Below are 21632 nucleotides of genomic sequence, written 5' to 3'. Positions count from 1 at the left end.
CCACATTAACATATTCAATATTAAATGTGAGTTTGTCGAGACTAGATATCCCTTTAACTGGACATTCCAAGTGATATGACTCACCAACTACAGACAATGCTGCTGATAGCCCATTTATATGAGGTTATTTATATCTCCGCTAACTGTTCCAATCAAAGCAGAACATGTATTTCCAAGTAGAAGGAAAATACACTGACAAGGACCCTGAGGGAGATGAGAGAGCATAGGGGAAGGGATTAGCTTGGGACCTAAGGTCAAGCGTTACATTTGGGAGTTAATGAGCCTCCAACTTTAGCCCTGATGTGTTCCAACAGATCCTCCGAGGACAGAGATGGTTCAGCTGGCCGACTTGGGATGCGGAGCCACAGAGAGAAATGGGATTGAGATTTCCAATCACACCAGGCAGCTTGGGAAATGAGAGATAATTCGCCACATATAGAAGGACGCTAAGGGACGGACACATGGAGCAGTAGCAGGTCCCCCCCCCCCCAAGTGGCCGGCTGGTTTTCCACTGCTCGGTTACCGGCAGACACAAGTGTTTTTTCCAATCTGTCGTCCCTTTGTACTGAGTTTCCCCACAGCTTTGGCTATTTTAAGCTTGCTTTAAGATGGCGTACTTTCACTTTGGCTCCAAACTTGACAGTTTCTCCATCTCTAGCTGTTGGAGGGTTTTTGTGTATCAGGCCTACTGCAAATCAGTCTTCTATTATAAATACGAGACATAACTAATTCCTGGATGAAATACCCACAATAGCCATTTGTGCACCTGAATCTCAGAAAACAATTGAAGCAGCTAGAATCAACAATAATATTGTATACATGACTTATTGGAATTGATTGATCATTCAAATAAACCTACAAACAACTGGAGCCTCTGCGGTTCCCCTCTGCTTAACTGAGGCTTTTCGCGTCTTATTAGTTTGGTTGTGTGACCAGGGAACGTTGTTGTTTTTGTTCACTCTCACAACTCAAACCATCTCACATTAAAAAGGCTCAAGAAATCTACTGCAGTCTACTTGCTCGGCAACAAATTACTGATGGTTTTAGCAACTAGCAAATGGAGCTATTGGTGAGAAATGCAGGAGACCAAAATTGGAGCTAAAAAAACATATAGAATTTAACTCAGATGTTTGAGGTGTAGAAAGTTTGCCTCATCCACTATATAACACAATATTGTCAGTGTCACATTTCGAGTTTTTTCCTGAGAATGGACAAAATATCCTTCAAGAATCACAAAAAGATTGATCACAACATATTCTTCTCGCTGAATGAAAAACCGTTGGCTCCTGCTGCCAAATCAAAGTAGAGCTATCCCCTCTTGGCTGGATTTCACAGTTGTGATCAGAAGTGACAAAGTATTTGTGAAAGTCAGTCCAGGGAGACCCCCCCCCTTAACAAGATATTTTTCCCTCTGTAGTATTTGAGAGTTTAAGCTTGAAATCCAATTTGTATTTGTTGTGATACAAACCTGCTCAGAGACTGAGGGAGACATATCGTATTTGTGATCAGTACTTTGTCTTATCTCCCTAGATTACAGAGATGTCGTGACGCGGCACATATGCAGTTCTCATTTGCATTTTGATTGCAGAATATTTAATCACATTTAATCCAGAGGTAAACACTTCTTTATCACCTTATGCATTGCTGCTGATTGCAGTCAGAGCATACAGGCCTTCATTTGAATATCAATAGAATATAAGCCCCCGCAAAGAAAGGTACGATTGTGTCTGCTTCCTGTTTTAATGGAAACTTAAATACACAAACGCTCACACTTTGAAATGACCTCAAGGCTTGCTGCAACAAACGCCCTGCAGAGTGTGGGAATAAGCTTAGCTCTTCCAGCATCTCCTGCTCTTTCAGTAAATTCTGTTTGACTAATATAAATTGCCTCCAATTACTGGCAGTGGAGAAATGTCAGGGGCTGTTAGGGTTTTCCATTCGCGTGATAAATTGATTCGCTGACAGGAATGGTGCGACGTGGCAGCGGCACAGCTTCTGGGGCGTTACGTTGCGTCACAGTGACCGACGTGCTCCAGCCGTCCACTTTTTACGGTAACCGCACTTTGACGGTTGGCCGGGCAGAGAGGAAGACGTTCTCTGCGGACGTTTGACTAGCAGCGCTCGTCTTCGCGGGGGAATTGTGAATGAAAGCGCTGAAGTATAAACAGTTTGCATGCACCGCCCGACCTCTTTATTTAAAACCGGGCTGCATCAAGTTGACCTGTGGTTTGTGGGAGTTTGCGAGGCTGTGTTGTTTCACATAACACTGTCAGTGGCAGCGTGAGAAGCTGTTAATCCTGTGTGCTCCGCTCCAGCAGTGCTGGAATGTAAACAAGTACTTTTACTCAAGTACTGTACTTCTGCAAAAAAAAGTACCTTAAGTACTTGTTCAGAGGGTAATAATAAACTTTTTGCTTGTTGACAACTTTAACAAGCAGTTGCTTTATAGATATAGAGTTATATAATGCACTTTTGGAGATTTAAATGAGAAGGTAGAAGATTTGTAAACAAGAACTGCACAGTTATGTGTTATTCTTACAAGTCAAAAGTTGATTTCTCAGCAAAGTAGAGGGGGACTGCCCCCTTATGATACCTCATTTAAATTCACAGGTTCCAGTTTTTATTGTGGTGGTGGTGGTGGAGATGAGCAAACACACGGTGCTCATCTCATTTTACCACATTTGCTTATGTTGGCTAATGTTAGACATGATTTAGATAACTCACAATACAGAGTCACTGATCTTATGAGTCTTTTCTAATCGTGACACACAGGCGGATGATTTCTGCCTTTGTTGGACAGTGTGTGGAGTGAGACAGAACACATGCAGAGTGAAGGAGCGAGGGACAACATGCTGCAGGGGCCACTGTCTGGAGTCATATGTTGTGGTTACATGGAATACAACACTAGTTTGACATTTAGCCTTATCTTAAAATTGTCCCTCGCTGCCACAGCGGCGGCTGCTCAGAAAAGTTACAGTTCAACATTCAAACGTCATCACTAATGTAACGTGAAGGTTGGATATGTGCTGGTTGGATCATTCTAGATGAGAATAAACAGATGGATGGAGACAGGGAACTTCACTGTTGTCCACCATGGCAGCTCAGCAACGGAACAGGACTCAGGCAGATTCATCATTTAAACATTTTTAAGGATGCTGATATAAATAATCAAATATAATAAAATGTAAGTAACAACTGTGAGAACATGAATTTGTAAATATTTAACTTTGAATTTTTGAATTAACTCAAATATATCAATTTACTTCACTACTAACCAAAAAATAATAATAAACCAAAAGTCTAATACAGAATAGTTACTCTCACAGGCATACTGGGTTTTTATTTTGTACTTGGTGATAAATTGATTTATGATATTTAAATACTTTTAACCTGCATAAGTACAATATTTCATGCGTGACTTGTACTTTTAAAATGAACTGGTAGCAGGGTGTTATATTCCAGTAATCCTGTTTTTTACACGAGCAGATGATCTGAATACTTGATCCACAAATGTGCTTCAGATTGAAGACAAAGGCAGATTGTTTTATTCTTTTAAAAACCCTTGAGGTCACCTGCTCTATTGATAATTGCCGGTAAAAAGCACATTTCAACCTACGCATGAAGAGTATGACGGTCTGATGTGAAGCAAAAGCTCTCATTTAAACACATTAGACCTAAAATGTTCACAGAAAAAGCACTAAAAGCCAAGAAGGTCATGGCTCTGCTCTCTTTTTATTCCACATTCAACACAGTAATTTGATGTTCGGAACAGGAAAACAGCTTAAATTGCTTGTCACATGAAATGGACATTTGACAGAGTATGTGCGTCACTCTGCTATTTCTGGCATTTCAGAGACCGTAATCACTCGCACATAGACTATCAAGACAGGAAGCTGGAAATCAACAATTTGATTTTGCAAGCAGCTGGAATATATGCACATGGAGAAAAACAGACCCTGCTGCCCTGCACTGCGGAGATGTTACCCTCGTTATCTGTGGAGGGGGTTGTATTTTAAGTGTTCAGAGATAAATCCATTCGCCACAAATTTCAGAATTGGTATTCATGCATTTCTCGGTTGGATTTATTTATAAAATTCATATATTGATGAGGGACTAGGTGTAGATGTTATCATTGGTTTATCAATGAGATATTTTGACGAGAAAATTTGAGTTTTATTCCAAAGTATAAAATGTAAAGATTAAATTGATTTAAGGACACACTACTCAATGAACAATTCAGCCACATTTAAACAACATGGTGCAACCCTGAACATATTAATAAAATACATATATAAACTGAGCAGAATGATTCACCATCCAACGCGGTTGCACCTCTTTGTGCAGGTGCATGTTCATGCATTCGATTCCTTTATTCTCCAGCTCTGATGTAAACATGAGACCTGATCATTCTCCCCCCTCCTCTGCACTGTGACATCTCTCTGAGTGAACCAATGCTGTAAACACACCTGTCACCGGCCCACCACAGTGTTATTTAAGCAGATACATCCCAGTTACACCTCATATGGGCCACACACAGTACGGAGATGCTAATGAGGCTAGACAAGGCGTCGCACACAGAGCTGCAAGAACGCACGCCATAACCCGACAGTGTGTCTCCCACAGACTGGAACACATCCAGAGGACTAGACACAACACGTTCATTTTACCAGTCTGCATGGCGACTAAATGGATTGTGGTGTTTAGGTTGTGATTTTGTCCGTTCTGAAACTGAAATGTATTTATGGCCACAACGGAAGCACAGAGGAATAGGCTGCATTAGGCTTAGGCAACAGAGATAACACTAATTAGTATGACCAATTCCGTTTTGGTCTTTTCATTCGTTGACAATGAGAAAAACATAGACTACGACCAGGCCCGTCTTTTAATTCATTAAAAATTGCAACACAATTCCTCAAACTGTGGAACAACAGAAAAAAAGCCATCACATAGGATTATAACTGTGAAAAAGGGTGTGAGTCCACAAAAACACTTCTGGAGACTTGGGGGTAAACTTGAGCATTTGTGTTTATGCCACTTAATATGTCCACTTCAAAACATTTCAAGGGCCAATATATTAGTTTTTACTTCACTACACTTATTATCAATTGTTGTTACAATCTATAATTTTCATTATTAAATCCAGTCAAGCGGCACCACATATCACACACTCATGGATATAAATCCCCCAAATATGCCAGATTTTTTCACAGAGATTCATGAATTATTCAAGAAGTGAGTGTTGAAAACAAAAAGTTGAAAAAGTTGAAGAATGTAAAAAAAGGTCCTGGTTCTGCCCCCCTGATCCAGATCAGAACCAAGATTTACTGGGTTCTTCCCTGACACATACCTGCACCACATTCATACAGGTAGAGGTAAATATATGATGAATATGTAAAATTTGACAAACCATCATATTTGTTGTTAGATCATCTTGACCATTAGCGATAATTCAGTTGCAGCAGACAAAGTATTCTCGCAATAATTGTGTTGCCATTTTCACGTATTTGACCTTAACGAGGGAACCGTTGTCACACAAAAATAATCACACCAAAATGCTCCGAATCATTCATTCCTCTCAGACTCACTCATCCCACACACATCATCTCCGAGCGCTGACACATTTCCATCTTGGCACAGACATTTGCATGATTGCGCTCCTCAGACTCGACGCGGATCAATGCATGGCTCAATAAGGGATATAAATAGAAGAGACGATCGCCTGTCCACCGGGCGCTTGACAATTCACGGAGACACTGGAGGAGCAACAGGCGCTCGTAAATGAAGACATGGCGGCCCCCGCGTTTGGACGCTCTAGTGCTTCGGTGTAACAATGCGTTTGCTCTTGAGAACAGAATAACAAGCCCACAGATGCAGACGCGCACACAATAACACACACACACACACACACACTGTCCACCTACACCATCTCTGTTCACTGTGAATCCGGCCTCTGCCATCAGTCATGAACTGAAGCTCGAGTGGGATGAGACCTCTCTGTCCTTGTGTGGGCAAACTTGCTCTGAAACAGTTTCAGCGCAGTTATAAAGGAGAGAAGAAGAATGAAAATGACAGAGGAGGACTCACTTTTTCCACTGGGAGGGATGAAGACACATTGACCTCCTCCCTGGAGCCTCCTTTAATGCGAAGTGTTCCCGGCTGATTAAGAAGAGTTTCAGCAGTTTAAAACTAACTCACAGTCATTAGGCATATGTACTGATCCACAACATCTCAGTTTGATCGGTCACTCTGTACTTTCCATATTCAATGTGTTTCCACGTGTGTTGACATGTTTGTTCAGCAGGTTACTTGAGCTGTCAAGGTCAATGACACAATGAAATAAAACATCAAAGCAACATCTACAAAGAGTTTAATCAAATTTAATAAACAATACTTTATCATTTCTGGACAACGTCTCACTGATACTTTGGTGTATGGGCTGTTTAAGATCTAATCTTGAGTTTTAGGGCAACAATAGAAAAAACTGACTGATCTCAATCATTTATTTGAAACAGTTTTATTATGTAAACAATTTTTTGTAATGTTTAACTTACCAAAGAAATAGAAAAGAGAGTTGTTGTTGTTGTAGGTTTGGTCTTGTGCACCTGGAGGTCAGATAATGATGCTACAAGCAAAAGTTAAGTCCGAAAGACTTGCACAGTTCATGCCCTCTTTACATCCAATCACAGCCCGGGACACTTGCTTTGAGCCAATCCCCTGTAAACGGTCAATGTTTGAATGTGCTCTCCCTCCCTCTGTCACTCAGCTGTTCACTACAGTACCACAATCTATGAGTGACCCACCTCCACCTAATTCATAGGACTGCTGCAGGGCATTTAACACAGTCTTATTCCTCTGTTCACATTAAAATAAATTGTATTCTAATTCACGCATTCTCATTTGTTTCAAAGGGGAAATTCAGACTTCTAACTTTGCGACTTTTATACTATGGAAAAGAGTCTCATTTAGCTGGATTGGAAAAATGATGGATGCATCTGGGGCAAATTGACTTTCCGGCAGAGGACTCTCAGTGACTTGACAGAAACAAATATCATAAATTGAACCTTTCAGTCCGATCACAATTATATTTTTGGCAAACAAATCAAATCTCCGCCTATCCAGACGCAAACAAGATGGAAAATCTATTTCCTTTAACCAGGTGTGATGAAGAAAAACACTGAGACGCACTGAATGACTCATCCATCCGTTTCTATATTTCCATACCATTCTTTTTAACTGCGCTCTGCCTATTTGTACTCTCCCTATATTCATCTGCGTTTCATCTTTGTCTGTATTGATCCTGCTCTCATCCATTACTCTTTTCATAACTGGTCTTATCATAGAAACCAAGGATACTGATAATGCTTCCTGCTATTGTGAACTCCGGTTGCATGCTTCAACAGTAAAAGCCGGAGGGGCCGAGGCGCTCGCTGCTAAAAGCCGGGGATGAGCATTTCGTGAAGAAGTTAGGGAAGATACAGTGAAGTGTGACCTACATTGCTCGAATAAAGCCACAGATATGGGTCTATTTTTACAGGTCTGGTGTAACAATAGTTCCTGTCATGTGACGGTTGTAACAATGCCAATTATCAATTGACAATAGTGGACATGCTTATCTGTCAACAGAGGCGAGCTCCATAAACACTAAGTGGATGGAAAGAATCTGAGGGCAGGAATCATCAAGCGGTTAACTCGGCAGCTGTTAGGCGCTTGGTTTCTGAGAGGGACGCAGGCTGCCCGGCACTGTGGGCCCACTGATTACTGCTTCTACGCGACGGTGCTTTCCAGCAGTGGGCCGAGGCCTGAGCACACATGTGACCTATTGAACGGTGACTGGAAAGCTTTGCAAGTGGTGCTGTCAACACCAGGACATAAATAAAGCTAAAGATAGGGTGATGTGGCTTCAGCCCAGGTCTCTGCTCAGCCAAGGGCTTTTAATAGAAACTATCTGATTTATAAAAGGCTAACGGGGGACTATTTTTGAACCAGTGGGCTTTGGGGGGGAGGGGGATCTCGGAAACTTGTGACGCTTCTGGGTGCATGACTGACCCCTCTGACTTGAACGTGTCCGTGGTGGTTGGTTGTGGGAGTTGCAGCAGATAGCAGATGCGGCGGGGATCAAACTGGCCAAAGGCCTGTGATGTTTTTGGAGACGATCCAGAGAAGCAGACAGATGATCACATGGGTCTTTCCCAGTCAGACCCATTAGGTTATCGGATCACTCTGTAATGGTTCTGTCTGGGGATGGACTTTAAATAAGCTCTGATTCAGTCCAACTCATTTGAATTAAAGGTATAATATGGGACACTTTATTATAATGACTAAAAAACCAACTAGACCTGTGTTGGACACTTTTTTGATGTATGTGCTTAGAAAACGTTATTTACATTTGTTTCCAACAGACATTAGTTTTTGATTGCATCATATCTGCTTTCGCTGTGGCTTTTCCTGTTTAAACTTCTGGGACAAATGATGTATGTCGATGGACAAACACACTGCTAGCCAGTTAGCCAGTCGGCAGCTTGTTCCTTACACTGTTTGTGTTGGTCATTTGTGATGGAGCAAGATTTATTCTTTTCTGTAGGCTGTGTAACATGAGCAAAACCGTAATACATTACCTCATCCATGAACAAATCTTATTTGTATAGCCCATATTCACAAATCACAATTGTCCCATAGGGCTTAACAAGGTGTGACATCCTCTGTGCTTGACCCTCAACAAGAGTAAGGAAAAACCATGTAGTACATTTCAAATTCAATGCATGATTTGTCCTTAATTTCAATAACGAGTAGCTTATATACCTCAGTCTATTAATCATAACTGTCCTAGGCTGTGGATTATAAGGGTTATTACTTAAAAGTCAGTTAGTAGACCACACTACATGTCTAATGAGACAGTCGTTGCAAATAAACGGTATTATTCTGGAACCCCTTAAAAACTGAGAAGATAGTGTTGTTACAGGATTGGGCAATAAAACAATATCAAGAATTATTGCAATATGATTTTTATCAAAAGCAATATAACAAAAGTCCAATAAATATCGATACGATGTTCAGACATTGTGCAAAATACAGTGAGGAGGTTTTACACATCATCGACCTACCAGAACCCTCAATCAAGCAAAAATCAGTCCCTATTCATTTTTAAGAAATAAAGATTTGACACTTTTGGTCACATTATCCAGTCCTAGGTTCTCATACATGCATGGATGCCACAGATCAAAATACTTAATCTGAGTCCTTTGTTCTGCAGTGTGGTTTGGTCTCACATCCAATCATAACCCATGTTTATTATGATAATGGTCTTCTGGAACCACCGGTTTAGATCAACTCCCCTCAACCTTGACTGAAATCGCTCCAAATGTAAATCTCTTGATTGTTACGCCTCCGGGATTCAGCGAGGCCAAACGTCTCTGACGCTGATTTTAAACAGACAGTCTGTAGGAAACTAATAGGGTCTGACCGAGCTGTGGTGCAGTGCTGACCGTGCGTTGCTATAGACATCCAGCGCAAACAGAGGATCTCAGCTTGACTCAGAGGAGCTTAAAGAGTCCCTGAGTAAAGTCAAGACGACTTCCCTGAGGAGCGTGTCTGTTGCCCACTCATGGTTCAATGCTCTGTAACCAAGCTCCGGTTTCAAGGATCAGGATGTTACTGTCACACTGTGTCTCCATCAACTTTTACTGTAGGTAGACGGAGTAACTTAACCATGAGGCTAAAAATAGAACATCAAGGCCGCGGGGAAGCTAACGGATATTTAGAGGGAAAATAGCCGATAGATCAACATGTGTATAGTGTTTGAGTTGACGGCCAAGTATAGGATTACGGATCGTGACCTCTCCCATGACGGTGAAGCACTGTTTTATTAAATTATCATAATAGACCACCAACAGTGAGCCCAAGGCCAAAGAGACAGAACCTCATCTCTTCCTCTGCTGTGATTTATAACCCACTCAGTGAGTCAAGGCCAGCGCCTGACAACCTTAATATTATTTGCTGTGTATAACCTGTAAAAGCTGTATATTGTCTGGCAAGTTGTTCTGGTCGTACCCGAGGCCCCTGAACCTGGGTGAAGGCCAGACGTCCACATCCGGGGAAGGACAGGTGGCGGGTGAGTGGACGGTTTGGCCGGAATAAGTCAGAGATCACATCGTGTTTGGCGAGCATCCACAGAAAATAGATAACGCGGCTAAATAAAGCGCCGTAATAAATACCCGACCATCCACGTGTCGCCCTACGAGAAAGACACATCAGATATTTCGGCGGTACGGTTTTATTTTCTGACAGCGTGATGCCGATGGATCACTGGCTCATAGACAAGTGGGGGGGGGGGGGGAGATATGAGCCGGCCAAGCGTTTGTGTTGTGTTACATGTGCTGTTTGTAGCCATAGCAACTGCACATGGCCGTGTCCCCTGATTGCCAGATAGAGTCGCTGTCCTTGACAATATGGAGCAACCCAAAGTGATTTAGGAGCGGAGCGTCCTGTTTCTTGGCCGTTACCGATGAGCCTCTGCGTGGTGTCTTCAAAACCGTGAGATCAGAAGATTAAATGCAGTGGTGTGGTCGAGAGTAAACGGTGACTGTGTGGTTTAATGGCACATTTGGTTTGAGCCTCGGCAGCTTCACGACTGTCAAATAAAGTCCTGTGAATTGTGTAAGAATTAGATTAGATGATGTAGCTTCACTTACAGAGGCTCTCAGCAGTTTAGGAGAGTCACAAGGGACATATTGGACGAGATCAAAGCACAGCAGAGGAGAAGTTACTCTGACTTTTCATCTCTCGAGGCTCCAGCAACACAAAGTCCCACACTTCCCATCATGCAATTTGACAGAATTTCTCATGTCAATTCCTTTTTGTCTGGTAAACTCTTACTCCAGGCATAAATATTTCTGGTTTATGCGACTTCATGCTTCAAATCTACCAAATATCAGAGGGATATATCGTCCTCCCACTACATTCAACAGTTATTGTTGCTATTTACTTTTCAGATTCAGTAATTAAATACAATACCTTTTGAGTTTATAAAATACAGCGCTATAAAAAAGTTAATCTTTATAGTATATGAAGCAACATTAATTTGTCCCGTCACATACATATGCATTAATGCAACACTAACCGTAATCCAATAATAAGTAGATGTACAGATTAAACACGGTCCCTGTGATAACCCGAGTACTTTTACGTATACCATAAATGCTTTTGTAGTATTTACAGTTTGATTCTGGGCTTTTACTTCAACCTGGAGAATTTTTTAGACATGGGAAATTTTCTCGACCTTGAGTCAAAGAGGACATTTGTGAAACGGCTGATAGGTACTCCTCATGATAAGTGGACTTTCACATAATTAATGTAGTGCCCCTTTGCAGCAATACACCATATATGTGCATTTGATTGTAGAAAAGGATTACACAAAAAACTACAAGACAAATTAAGATAAAACTTGGTGGGAAAGTGTGGTATTGGTCAGAGAAGAACCCATAAAGTTTGGGTGTTGACCCAGATCAAAAGATGGACCCAGATGTTTTTACTTTCTTTAACATTTCATGGATTCATGGACCTTGATGTAAAACAAATCAGGCCTGTGATATTTGAATTGCTTTACTCATGTCAATTATTTAAGCTGCAGAAAGTGTCTGGAGTCTCCATCCAGTAACTCATACATGTCTCTGTGGTGTCATCATTAATCAGACCTCCACCGTGGCCTGCATCATTCACCATATTCCCCCAAAGAGACAACATGATATGTGTGACCAACGACTTCCTCTGCTGCAGGTTTACGTTTCAAAAGTCGCTCAGATGTTGCTGTGTCTGGAAAAAATACACTACAACAAGCAAGTAGATCTCCTGATGCTAAAAATACACGTGACTGACTCTATTTCTGAGGCCTGACTGTGATATCTGATTACATGGCACATCGATCGTGGCTGAGGGTGATGTGCCTCGCTCAGGTATTCTCAGTCTCAATGAAGCTCCCAGGATGCTATGTTGGGAGGATTATTTGGTACACTTTAAATATAATTCTTACACACACACATATATAAATACACAGACGCGTACGCAAAGATCATTCCTTTCATAACCATCAGAAGTTTGATGGAGATGAAACCAGTCAGGGTGACACAACCTCTTGATACAAATTACATTTACACCTTCCACACTGGACAAGGCAGGCGATCAGAGGCAAGGTCAAGTGTAATTGATAGTAAAAAGAAGAAGCTCGGATGTATGATTTTCTGCTGAAGTCTGCCATTATATATGAAATACGATCCATACATAACTGTGTATGTGGTTCAGTTTTACTGTACGACTTAATCCTAAAAAGACAGATTTTGTCATACAGTACAATTATGTGTGATTCAAAAGAAAGTAGATGCCGCCACCTACAGGATGACCCACAAGCTGCATGTACGGTGCACATGATTTGAATTAAAGTGAAAATATTACAGACCAAATTTCATAAAAGTGTAAAGTGCTTGAAGTGAGTTTGAAAATAATTCTTATTCTGTTTGGTGTACATGTAAAACTTTTATTTGTGATTTACTAATGTGTTCTTTTCTTTATCACCTAAAATGTTTGTAATGACCTTTTGTTTCTCTAAATTCTTTATTCACTACACTGATATGTTAAAGATTTAGATTTTTGGGGCTATTATTTATTCCACCAATGATATTAGCAGGTGGAATTATTTTTCAAATTAAATCCTATTATTGTTCATACTGTTATTGATATAATAGTGATGCTTAAATGTATCATTGTTCTTATATTTGACCCATTCTGAATCTAGGGGCTCATTTCAAAAAGAGGCTGTGGATTCCAGGTACAAGGTTCAGGCAAAGAAGCTTAACGTGCTCGGAAGAGAAACTGTTGACTGAAGGAATATTACACAAATAGAAGCTTCATGCTCATGTATTCAAACACAGACAATACTAATAAATATGAGACAAATGTGCAGTGTTGGATTATTTGCAAATTCTTAGAAAACCAAATGATTGATGACAGAAACACACAAAATATTGACCCATTAAATTTGATGAGACCACTTCAATGTGTAGGGAAAACAGACTAGAAATATTTTTTAATTATTATTTAATTCGGCTGCCATGGCAAAAATTCTGAATGCATTACAAAAATATTCAAACCACCCATAAAATACATTGGTTTCATGTTTTTTTTCCACATCAACAACATCAAACAATCACATCTGAGGCGTCTGTATTCATGTGCGTGTTTTGTTGAATGGGAACAACATAAGTTCATCCCTTTCCAAGCCTCTGTATTAGTAAAATCCGAGCCCATCTAAATAAGGAGCAGCATTACACAAAGCTGCCATAAGTCACCCAAGAGAGACACCGGGGCCTCTGTCAGGCATTTACATACTGGACTGTGCATATATTGTTCTTACAAAAATGCAGCTTCAGGGCTGAGCTGTTAATAACAGCGTGCATCACCTCCTGTAGAGACATTAGACCAGGAGCCGGGACACTTCAGGCAGGACGCAGTTTCATCTCAAAATGGAGATCACGTAAACAAGACTTTGATTAGGAAAACCAAAACCTGCGCTCGTTATTGCTGCTGGTGTTTAATAAATCCTGTATGGGAAATAATGTGTGAACGCAGTTTTTGTTAAACCTGAAGACCAGTCTGAAAATAATAAATCTCCCGGCTGGGGGGCGGGGAGGGGGATCTGAAGTCTCCTGAGCTCTAAAGGATCTGAGCCTTTCACGCCACCCAACCCTCCTCCTCCTCATGGTTAGAGCAAATGCAGCTCTAATCCAATCCCACCTCCAGTTGGCATTGCTGGACTGGAAGGGCTCTGGGGCCAAGAGGACTGAGAATTCACCAGCGATAGGCTGGATAAACAGGGGATCACTGTGGATCAGCAAGGAGGCCGAGGACGTGAATCTGCAGAGGGCACGGTGGTGAGATACCAGCCTGCAAACAGCCCACTGTTCCCCTGAATGAATTTGCCTGTTGCATATAACTGCATGTTACAGGATCCTTCTGGTTGATGGATAGCACCTTGTTGCATCAGTAACTCTTGTCCTTGAACAGTTTACGGAGATAAAAACACATCTTTGAATCTTCAGTATCGCTCAGGATAACAATCACTAAACAGCAAATAGCAGTAATAGTAGTCAAGTAACTTGATATAAGCTAATCGCTAATGTGCTTTTCTTTTTCCATGAGCTCCTTCCATGCTTCCTACTCTGCATCTGAATGTGCTGGCAGTGGTGAGAATTGCTCCTTGAACTTATTCTGTACATATCAAACTTCCTCCACAGGACAAGCTACCATGAGGTAAAATACAAGTACACTCAAATTAATGCATTCACTGTCATCTAGAAGAGCTTCAGTTTCAGTCCCGTTAATTGGAGGAACGCACTTTCCTTCCCTGGAGAGGCTGGGGAGGCCTGAAGTTGTTTTCCATGCGTTTCCTCTGATCCTCTTCCTCTCCAGAGAACAGGAGCAATCGAAACTTGCCCATCTGCAAGTGAGAGAGTAAAAAAGAAAAAGATATGTTCACAAGAAAAATAATCATAGCCACACATCATACCTTCTTTGTGCTGCGGAATTTTTCTTTTAGCCCCTTGTTATTATGTGGAGGAAAGAAAAACAAATAATATCCTGTTACATACTTTTCCCTGTTGAGTCTCCATGCATGCATTTCTCAGTTGAATCCTTGAACCCATGCAGTTATCCATCCATCAGGAAAATCAGCTGCAGGGGCTCAAAGGCTTCAGGACCTGGAGTCATGAGTAGCAGAGCCCGGTTGCGTGGCTTACACCTCGCCTCCAGCTAAGCTACCGCCAGAGACCCTTCATGACTACACATCGCCATCAATGCAACTTCTGTTTTCTCTGACTTCAAAAAGACCAACAAAGTGCGAAGGTCTAATCCGAACACTGGCAGCAGTCGCCACGGGTCCAGCTCAAGGGGAGACCAGGAGGGAATCTGCTGCAGACGTCCAGTTGAGTCAGCTCAACTTGTCACAGCAACGTGGAGTTATTAGACCTAAACGTTCAGTTCAGTGCTTAGGGGGGTGCATTAAAAACATGTCAATCCCCCATGAATGATGACCTGCTTTTTGTTGTGGCCTCTAAATATAGTGTCACACGTTGGTCACACTCTAAGAAGTTCCTGAACCCCAACCTTCCACGGCTAAAACCGCCGTACTGATCCGGTGATGCTGAACTTTTGGTTGGTTAAAAGGAGGCAATGGATCCTCACAGCCCAGTGGAGCACAGCCATTAACATTATGCAGGCTAGGAAACAGGAGTTTCACAATTGACTGATCCACTGCTGCATCAGTGCCTTAAGCTCCACTTAAAAAACATGTTATTCCTTTCCCCAAATACCGAGGGCAACAAAGGGAAATCAGACAAAACATCACACCTGGGATTAGAGAAATCTGCAGATCTCTGGAAATGTATGAAACAAGCAATGTGCAGTCTGATAACAGCTTACTTGTTATTTCAGATACATCTTTTTGAACTAGATGAAAATCAGTGGAGCTCGTACGTCTGCCAAGGCCCAACAGCCAAGCTGCACCAAATTTCACACTCTCATAGGAAATATGCTAACACGACTATCACAATGTTAAATTAAGTGGTAAAACAAATCCTGGATCTGCAGCAAACTTTTAGGAGTTCCTCCCTGACCCAAAACACATCTTTCCACCAAGTTTCCCAGCATTCTGTCTGGGAGATTTTGCGTAATCCTGCTTATAAATAAGCAAACAACAGTCATGGTGTATTCATCATGACCAAGGGAAGTTCGGTTAACACACGTTTGATGGTGTAATTGTCACAAGATCTATTTTCATTGATTAAACTAGAAGATCTACAGCTTTAAAACAATCATTGACATTTCTCATTACTGGTTTGTGGCTGAGAAAGCTGGACTTTGGTCAATGTTGTGTTTGACTGACTGGGCCAAGTGGTTTCAAACAATGATCTCTACATGCAAGTAAATACAAAAATATATATATATAATTTGTTGTAGATTATTCCTCACAAAAATGTAAATATACCACTACCAAAAAAGTGTTTGTCTTCATTAGCCATCGTTAAAATGACTGATCTTCTTCATGATGCTGAAGATCACTTTAATGTTAACCCTGGCTACAGCACTGAAACAAAAATATTCCCAATGCTTCAAGATGTCTCAAAGTTTTAAACAATATGAAAAATGCCACATGTGCTATGACACGCTGCAACATGCACCTGTTTATCAGACACGATGATTGGCTCCTTCAGGACGATCCAGGTGACGCTCTCGTGTAGAGGGGGCGTGGTCAGTGAGCCCAGGTAGGTCCAGTACTGGAGGCTGCTGGGTAACAGGCACTTGGGGTTGAAACGTTTGAAATCGGTGACGCTGCCCTGTGATGGAAACACAGCAGACAACAGAGTTTACATCAGTACAACAAGGCTCAGAGAAGGTCGTAAAAACCACACCCACCCAAAAATAACACAGTACATGCAATAAAAAAAACAATAACAATCAATAGTACTCGCCTTAAACTTCACCATGTACAGAGCATCTGTTATCGTGTGGAGCCATCTGTGGTCGTCACCTGTCTTTCGTAACACACACAGTTTCTGAATTAGTCAGATATGAAGTCCAGAAGATTGGGTCTGGACATTGTCTAGAAGTTTGCCTTTTCCTTGAAAAAGGAAAACTGTAGGGGATTGTCCGTGTCAGACGAGTTCACAGTTAAATGTGCGGACATGAATAGAGCCTTCAGCAGGACATGAAAAATATAAATTACGCTGCAGATATCAAATCAAATCTTGCATCATCTTCGTCGGCATCTTCTGCGTGTATGACACCTCGTTTTCATCCAGAGATATTTGTATTATATTTGCTGTGTTCTTCCTCTTAATTTTACTTTTTCCCCAGGGAGGAAAAGTTCTAGAAAAAGTCAGGAAAAAAAACTGGCCTCGGACAATTGTGTTCTCACACAGAGCCACTCGCAGCTTTGTGACCAAAATAACTCAACATCTCTCTCAACCTCTACACACAAATATTATGTAAATAGTGGTGGGGGGGGGGGAGGGAACCGGAAATGAAATCCTGGGTAACAGTCTAAAAACATTAAATGATACACTTAATGCAGAATGCAAGACTAGTGCAAAACAAAATGGAGAGGAGAGGGGACAGAAAACTGGACTGCACTTAAGTAAGACATCTTACCTCTAGGAAGATGCCGAGGACAGCGAGGCCGTCTGGAGCTGCTGCCGCTTCCCCAAACGTCCTGTACTTCACAGCGTTCCAGTGAACTAAATGAAGCTAGAGGACGGAAACAAGAGGAAAGACAGGACAAAATAAGTTTTTTTTTGTTAAATAAATTAAATGTCATGCAGTACATTTTCGCCATCCCAGTGTGCTGATGATAACATCTGGAATTTCCCATATCCTGTTCTAAAATATCGCATATAATGCATATCATCTTTAAGTTGTGGTTTTTAAGTTTAGAAAGTTGGGATGAACAAGCTCAAATATCTTTTGTTATATTTCATATATATATATCGTTATTTTGACACTCGTATAAAAATTCCATGTACACCAAAATGTTGGGTAATCTTTTCAGCAATTAAGGTGTATTTTGAATGTATCCAAGGAAGAAAAATACACAAACAAGTATTCATTACTACAGACCTGAGATAAACTGTTATGGTCTATGTTTTGTTTATCAGACGATGACGATATTCTAGATCCCAAACACTGACCTCAGAAGCGTAGCTATTTCCTGCTACAGTGTGCTCAGAGCCGTGGCAGCCCTTTCCGCCCCAGTGGAAATGAAACTGTTTCAGTCTGTAGGGGTTGTCCAGAGGGCCCCCCTGGATCACTGCAGAGGAGGAGAGGAGGAGATGTCAAACCAAAAAGGCGAGAACATTTGGGCTCATGCATTCACCGCCCTGTGGGTGTTATGATACACAGGGCAGCTAGTGTGCAACACCCAAACTCCTTTTATTAACCTTTTCTGTCTGAGCTGATGCTTGAGCACCTGCTTCACCAACAAATCTGTTGAAGATCAGGTTTTGGTTCGAGATGCAAAAAGCGAACATTCTGCCGTGAAGCCGAGATAAAGATGCACTTAACTTTCTATTCCAGGAAAGCACAAATCCACAGTCAAATCCAGCCCCTTGTCATTAAGTGAGTACAGACTGTTTTCTGAGCCTGTGATCTGCACTGCTGCCTGGGTTTAGTCCATATATATAGTCTCTACTCCAGTCCACTCTGATCGTGATTCATTGTGATGCTGCTGACATCTTTCTGACAAACAGGCCACAGCACTCCAGGTCAGATTAAATAGGCAGAAATGGCACCAAGCAAAGCACTCATCTTATTCATGGCACAGTGAGGGACACAACTATGTGATCTTTTTGGGGAAATAATTACTAAAAAAATCTATGTATAAAATGTGCTAGTATATTTCAATAATGCTATACTATTGAATGTCAATAAGGTGATTAATAGAAAGCCACTTCTGTAAATTCATTTCAATTATGACTTATTTAAAACCCAGTTCTAAACTTCCCAAGTATTTTAATTGTCTCATATTATGTTTTTAGTGTAATTTGTCTGTAATCTGTTTAGATTTGTGCTCTAATGTTGTCTAATGCGGTGTGATCTTCAAATTGCTTAAATTCTTAATTTTGATCTACAGCACCTTGTAGCTTTCTATTGAAAGGTGCCATATAAATAAATTGTCTATTAATAGTTATTAATTCAAAGCCAAACTATTGATATAGCATAAAATTGAAATATAATTAATCGTTAAAAAAAATCTGTTGCATACTGTATGTTGGTCTGCTTTGTTTTACTCCGTCCTGCTCTTCTAAACAAAACGACAGTGACACAGAACACCGGCATCTGGGATTATAACCACGAGAATTCCCAGACCCAGCCGCACACTCTGAAAACTGACAACAGCAGGTTCAGGGGAATTGTGCACTCACTGTGAACTATGGAAGAAAAACACAGATTAAGTGCATTCCTACGGGTCTCCTCGTTAATTAATTGTTTTGTACCGATAACCACTTGCCTGCCCACGGAAACTGTCTGAGCCAAATTGCCCCGCATCTCTGAGCTGATCATTCATGGTAATGATGGGGTGGTAAACATGGATCCACCCAGTGATAAAAACAAAATAGGGTCATAATAACCATTGAGATCACCTAAGGTTATTATCCCTCTTGTCCTGCAGACAGATGCTCATACACTTAACTGCTGGATGCACTTTTCCCGCAGCATAATCACAGGTCTATCTGCAGCCTCTGATTATGGGCAGTTATGCACATAGTTTGCACTTTCTGGAAAAATGAAGGTGATTTCACTTTTCTTGTCATACGTTGGTTCTTGTTCACAGACTTACAGTGCAATGTGGCCAACAGCATATACCACAACCATGATCATCAATGAACAGTAAGCTGTGTTGATAATTGCATGGCAGTAAATATGTTAAATATATTCAAAAATCATAGGTCATGTAGCATCAATGGACACAGTCACTGCTAATACAGCTCCGAGGCTCAGGAACATCCTGCCTGAGGAAAGACGACGGACTCAGTCTGTAGTTAATCAAAGCTTTATTGTACCGCATGACCTGATTTGACCCGAATCTACTTTCTGTAACACATTTAGTGTTTTTATTTGTTAATTTGAATGTGTTTTTACTCGTGTGTTTTAGTTTCATGGCACAATTTAACTTTGTTTTGAGAAGCGCTAAACAAGTAAAGATATTATAGTTCCTCACCTGAACGGTCGTCCGAGTCGTCGAACTCCACCACCACAGAGTGTCCGTTATTGGAGATGTTGGTGGAGGTACACTGATCATAGTTGAGGACGATCGGGCCCAGACTGGGGTCATGTGAAGCCTGCTGGGGTATGATGTCGATGGGAGACTGCCGGTTGCCCTGGGCCACAGGGTAGTTGTTGTGCCATACAGAGGGACCTAGTCATATAAGCCAGTGAGCAATAAAAGACAACATTTTTTAGACTGTGATATACTAATTTGTCCTTGTGTCTCGTGAGAGCTCAAACAAAAAACAGATCTCACTGCAGGGAAGGTTCTCTCAAAAGGGTAAAGCTTTATATTGTTTAATATAATAAATAACATTCCTTCTGAGGCAACATTCAGGTGAATTTAAAAATGATTAGTTTTTAAAAAATGTATCAGTGAGAAGACCCTCTTGTTTCTTGATCACAATGAACAATGGAACAAAGCACTTTATTTATTATTTACCATTTCTGGGAGGTTCCTCCCTTTTCTCTCAAGCAGCATTGATTCTATATGGCACGCATTACACAGCGTGTTGACATAATCACGTTAACTGAGGCGTCTGACCTGCATCTGGCAGATTTTCACGCATTGCTCAGCTGATTGGCTGATTGAAAAATTGAAAAAATGAATGGAGTGAAAAAGCAGGTGCACTGAGGCGCCTGATAAAACAGCTCAGTGAGGAAACTGACACAAAGCCACGTTTTCTCTCTGAGGGACAAATCAGGGCAAAAGCCATGCCCAGGTTATAGCGGTCATCCCTTTAAGCTCGGGGCTAATCTCGCATTAACAGCCATTTTAACATCTAGGTTACTCCTCTGGATAAAACACGCAATGCAATAAACCCCCCTCCAGCAAAACCAAGGAGCAGCAAGAATCCATTGTGCAGCCTATACACAGAGGGGATGCATGCCGGGAGCTGCGGGATGCATGTGTGAGACCTTACCGTCCTCCTTTCCATATCCCCAGTGGTTCCCTGTCATTGTCCCGGCTTGTGGAGACAAGTGTGACCGAGCTGACCGTCGCTGCTTGACTCGTGCACTCCGCTGCGCACTCCGAGGACGGACACGAGCATCAGCCGGTGGAGCTGTTGATGAAGTTTATGTAGTGAGCAAAGGGGAGGGCAATTATCCCCGTTCTGACACGCCCCCTACACAGACACACACACACACACGCACGAGACATGCACGTCTCTCTACAATTGTTAGGACACTCATTGACAAAATGCATTTCCTGGCCCCTAACCTTAAAGGTCCAGTGTGTAAGATTTAGGTGAAATGGATATATTGGCAGAAATTGAATATAAAATAATCCTAGTGATGTTTTCAATATTGTGATTTTTTTTTAATTGCACAAATTGTTCTTTTCTCTTCCCTAGAATGGGCCTTTATATTTAAATACTTGATATGTACATCTGGAGTGGGTTCTCTCTACATGTTTTTTACAGTAGCCTAAACTGGACAAATGCATCAATCTTTTGAGTTTTTATGACAACTGAAGGCTACCACAGGTTCTCCTTTCACGTTTGGAAGGGGAGGGTGAGGTGAGGGGTGTTCAGCTGCAGCATGCAATTTCACCACTAGATGTCAACAAATTCTACACAATGAACTTTTAACCATGACAACTAAATGCCTACCGAGAAAAGCAACACTGCACCGTGGTGTACTCACGTGATTAGCTCCCAAAGCACAAAGATCCCTGGGGAGCGGAGAGTTAGGAGACAAGGATCACAAGCAGCAAGGATGGTGAGGACATATGAGGATAGAGATAAGATGGAGAAACAAGTCCCGTCTCCCTTTAGTCGTCATGGGGTATGACCCAACAACCAGGTGGATGAATGATGTCCCAG

General features: G+C 41.5%; 1 protein-coding gene across 2 annotated transcripts; it reads right to left on the bottom strand.

The window, feature by feature from the left end:
* Positions 1-14365: 14365 nt before the first annotated feature.
* ca7 (carbonic anhydrase VII) lies at positions 14366-20787 on the bottom strand. 2 transcript variants are annotated; one of them, XM_053422404.1, is made up of 7 exons: positions 20730-20787; positions 19760-19957; positions 17730-17848; positions 17194-17289; positions 16515-16577; positions 16224-16379; positions 14366-14485 (listed from the first exon to the last, which is right to left on the bottom strand). In XM_053422404.1, exons 1-7 carry the CDS (start codon positions 20764-20766, stop codon positions 14366-14368), a joined length of 789 nt encoding a protein of 262 aa, XP_053278379.1. In that variant the 5' UTR covers positions 20767-20787. The 2 variants fall into 2 exon arrangements, with proteins under 2 accessions (XP_053278379.1, XP_053278371.1); XM_053422396.1 differs by having other exon boundaries at positions 16515-16598; positions 20730-20766.
* Positions 20788-21632: the final 845 nt, after the last annotated feature.

Source organism: Pleuronectes platessa, chromosome 1, assembly GCF_947347685.1.
Source record: "Pleuronectes platessa chromosome 1, fPlePla1.1, whole genome shotgun sequence".
NCBI classification, from domain to species: domain Eukaryota; kingdom Metazoa; phylum Chordata; class Actinopteri; order Pleuronectiformes; family Pleuronectidae; genus Pleuronectes; species Pleuronectes platessa.
The sequence above is the reverse complement of the archived record's forward strand: the minus strand, read 5'-3'. Positions and strand labels throughout refer to the sequence as shown.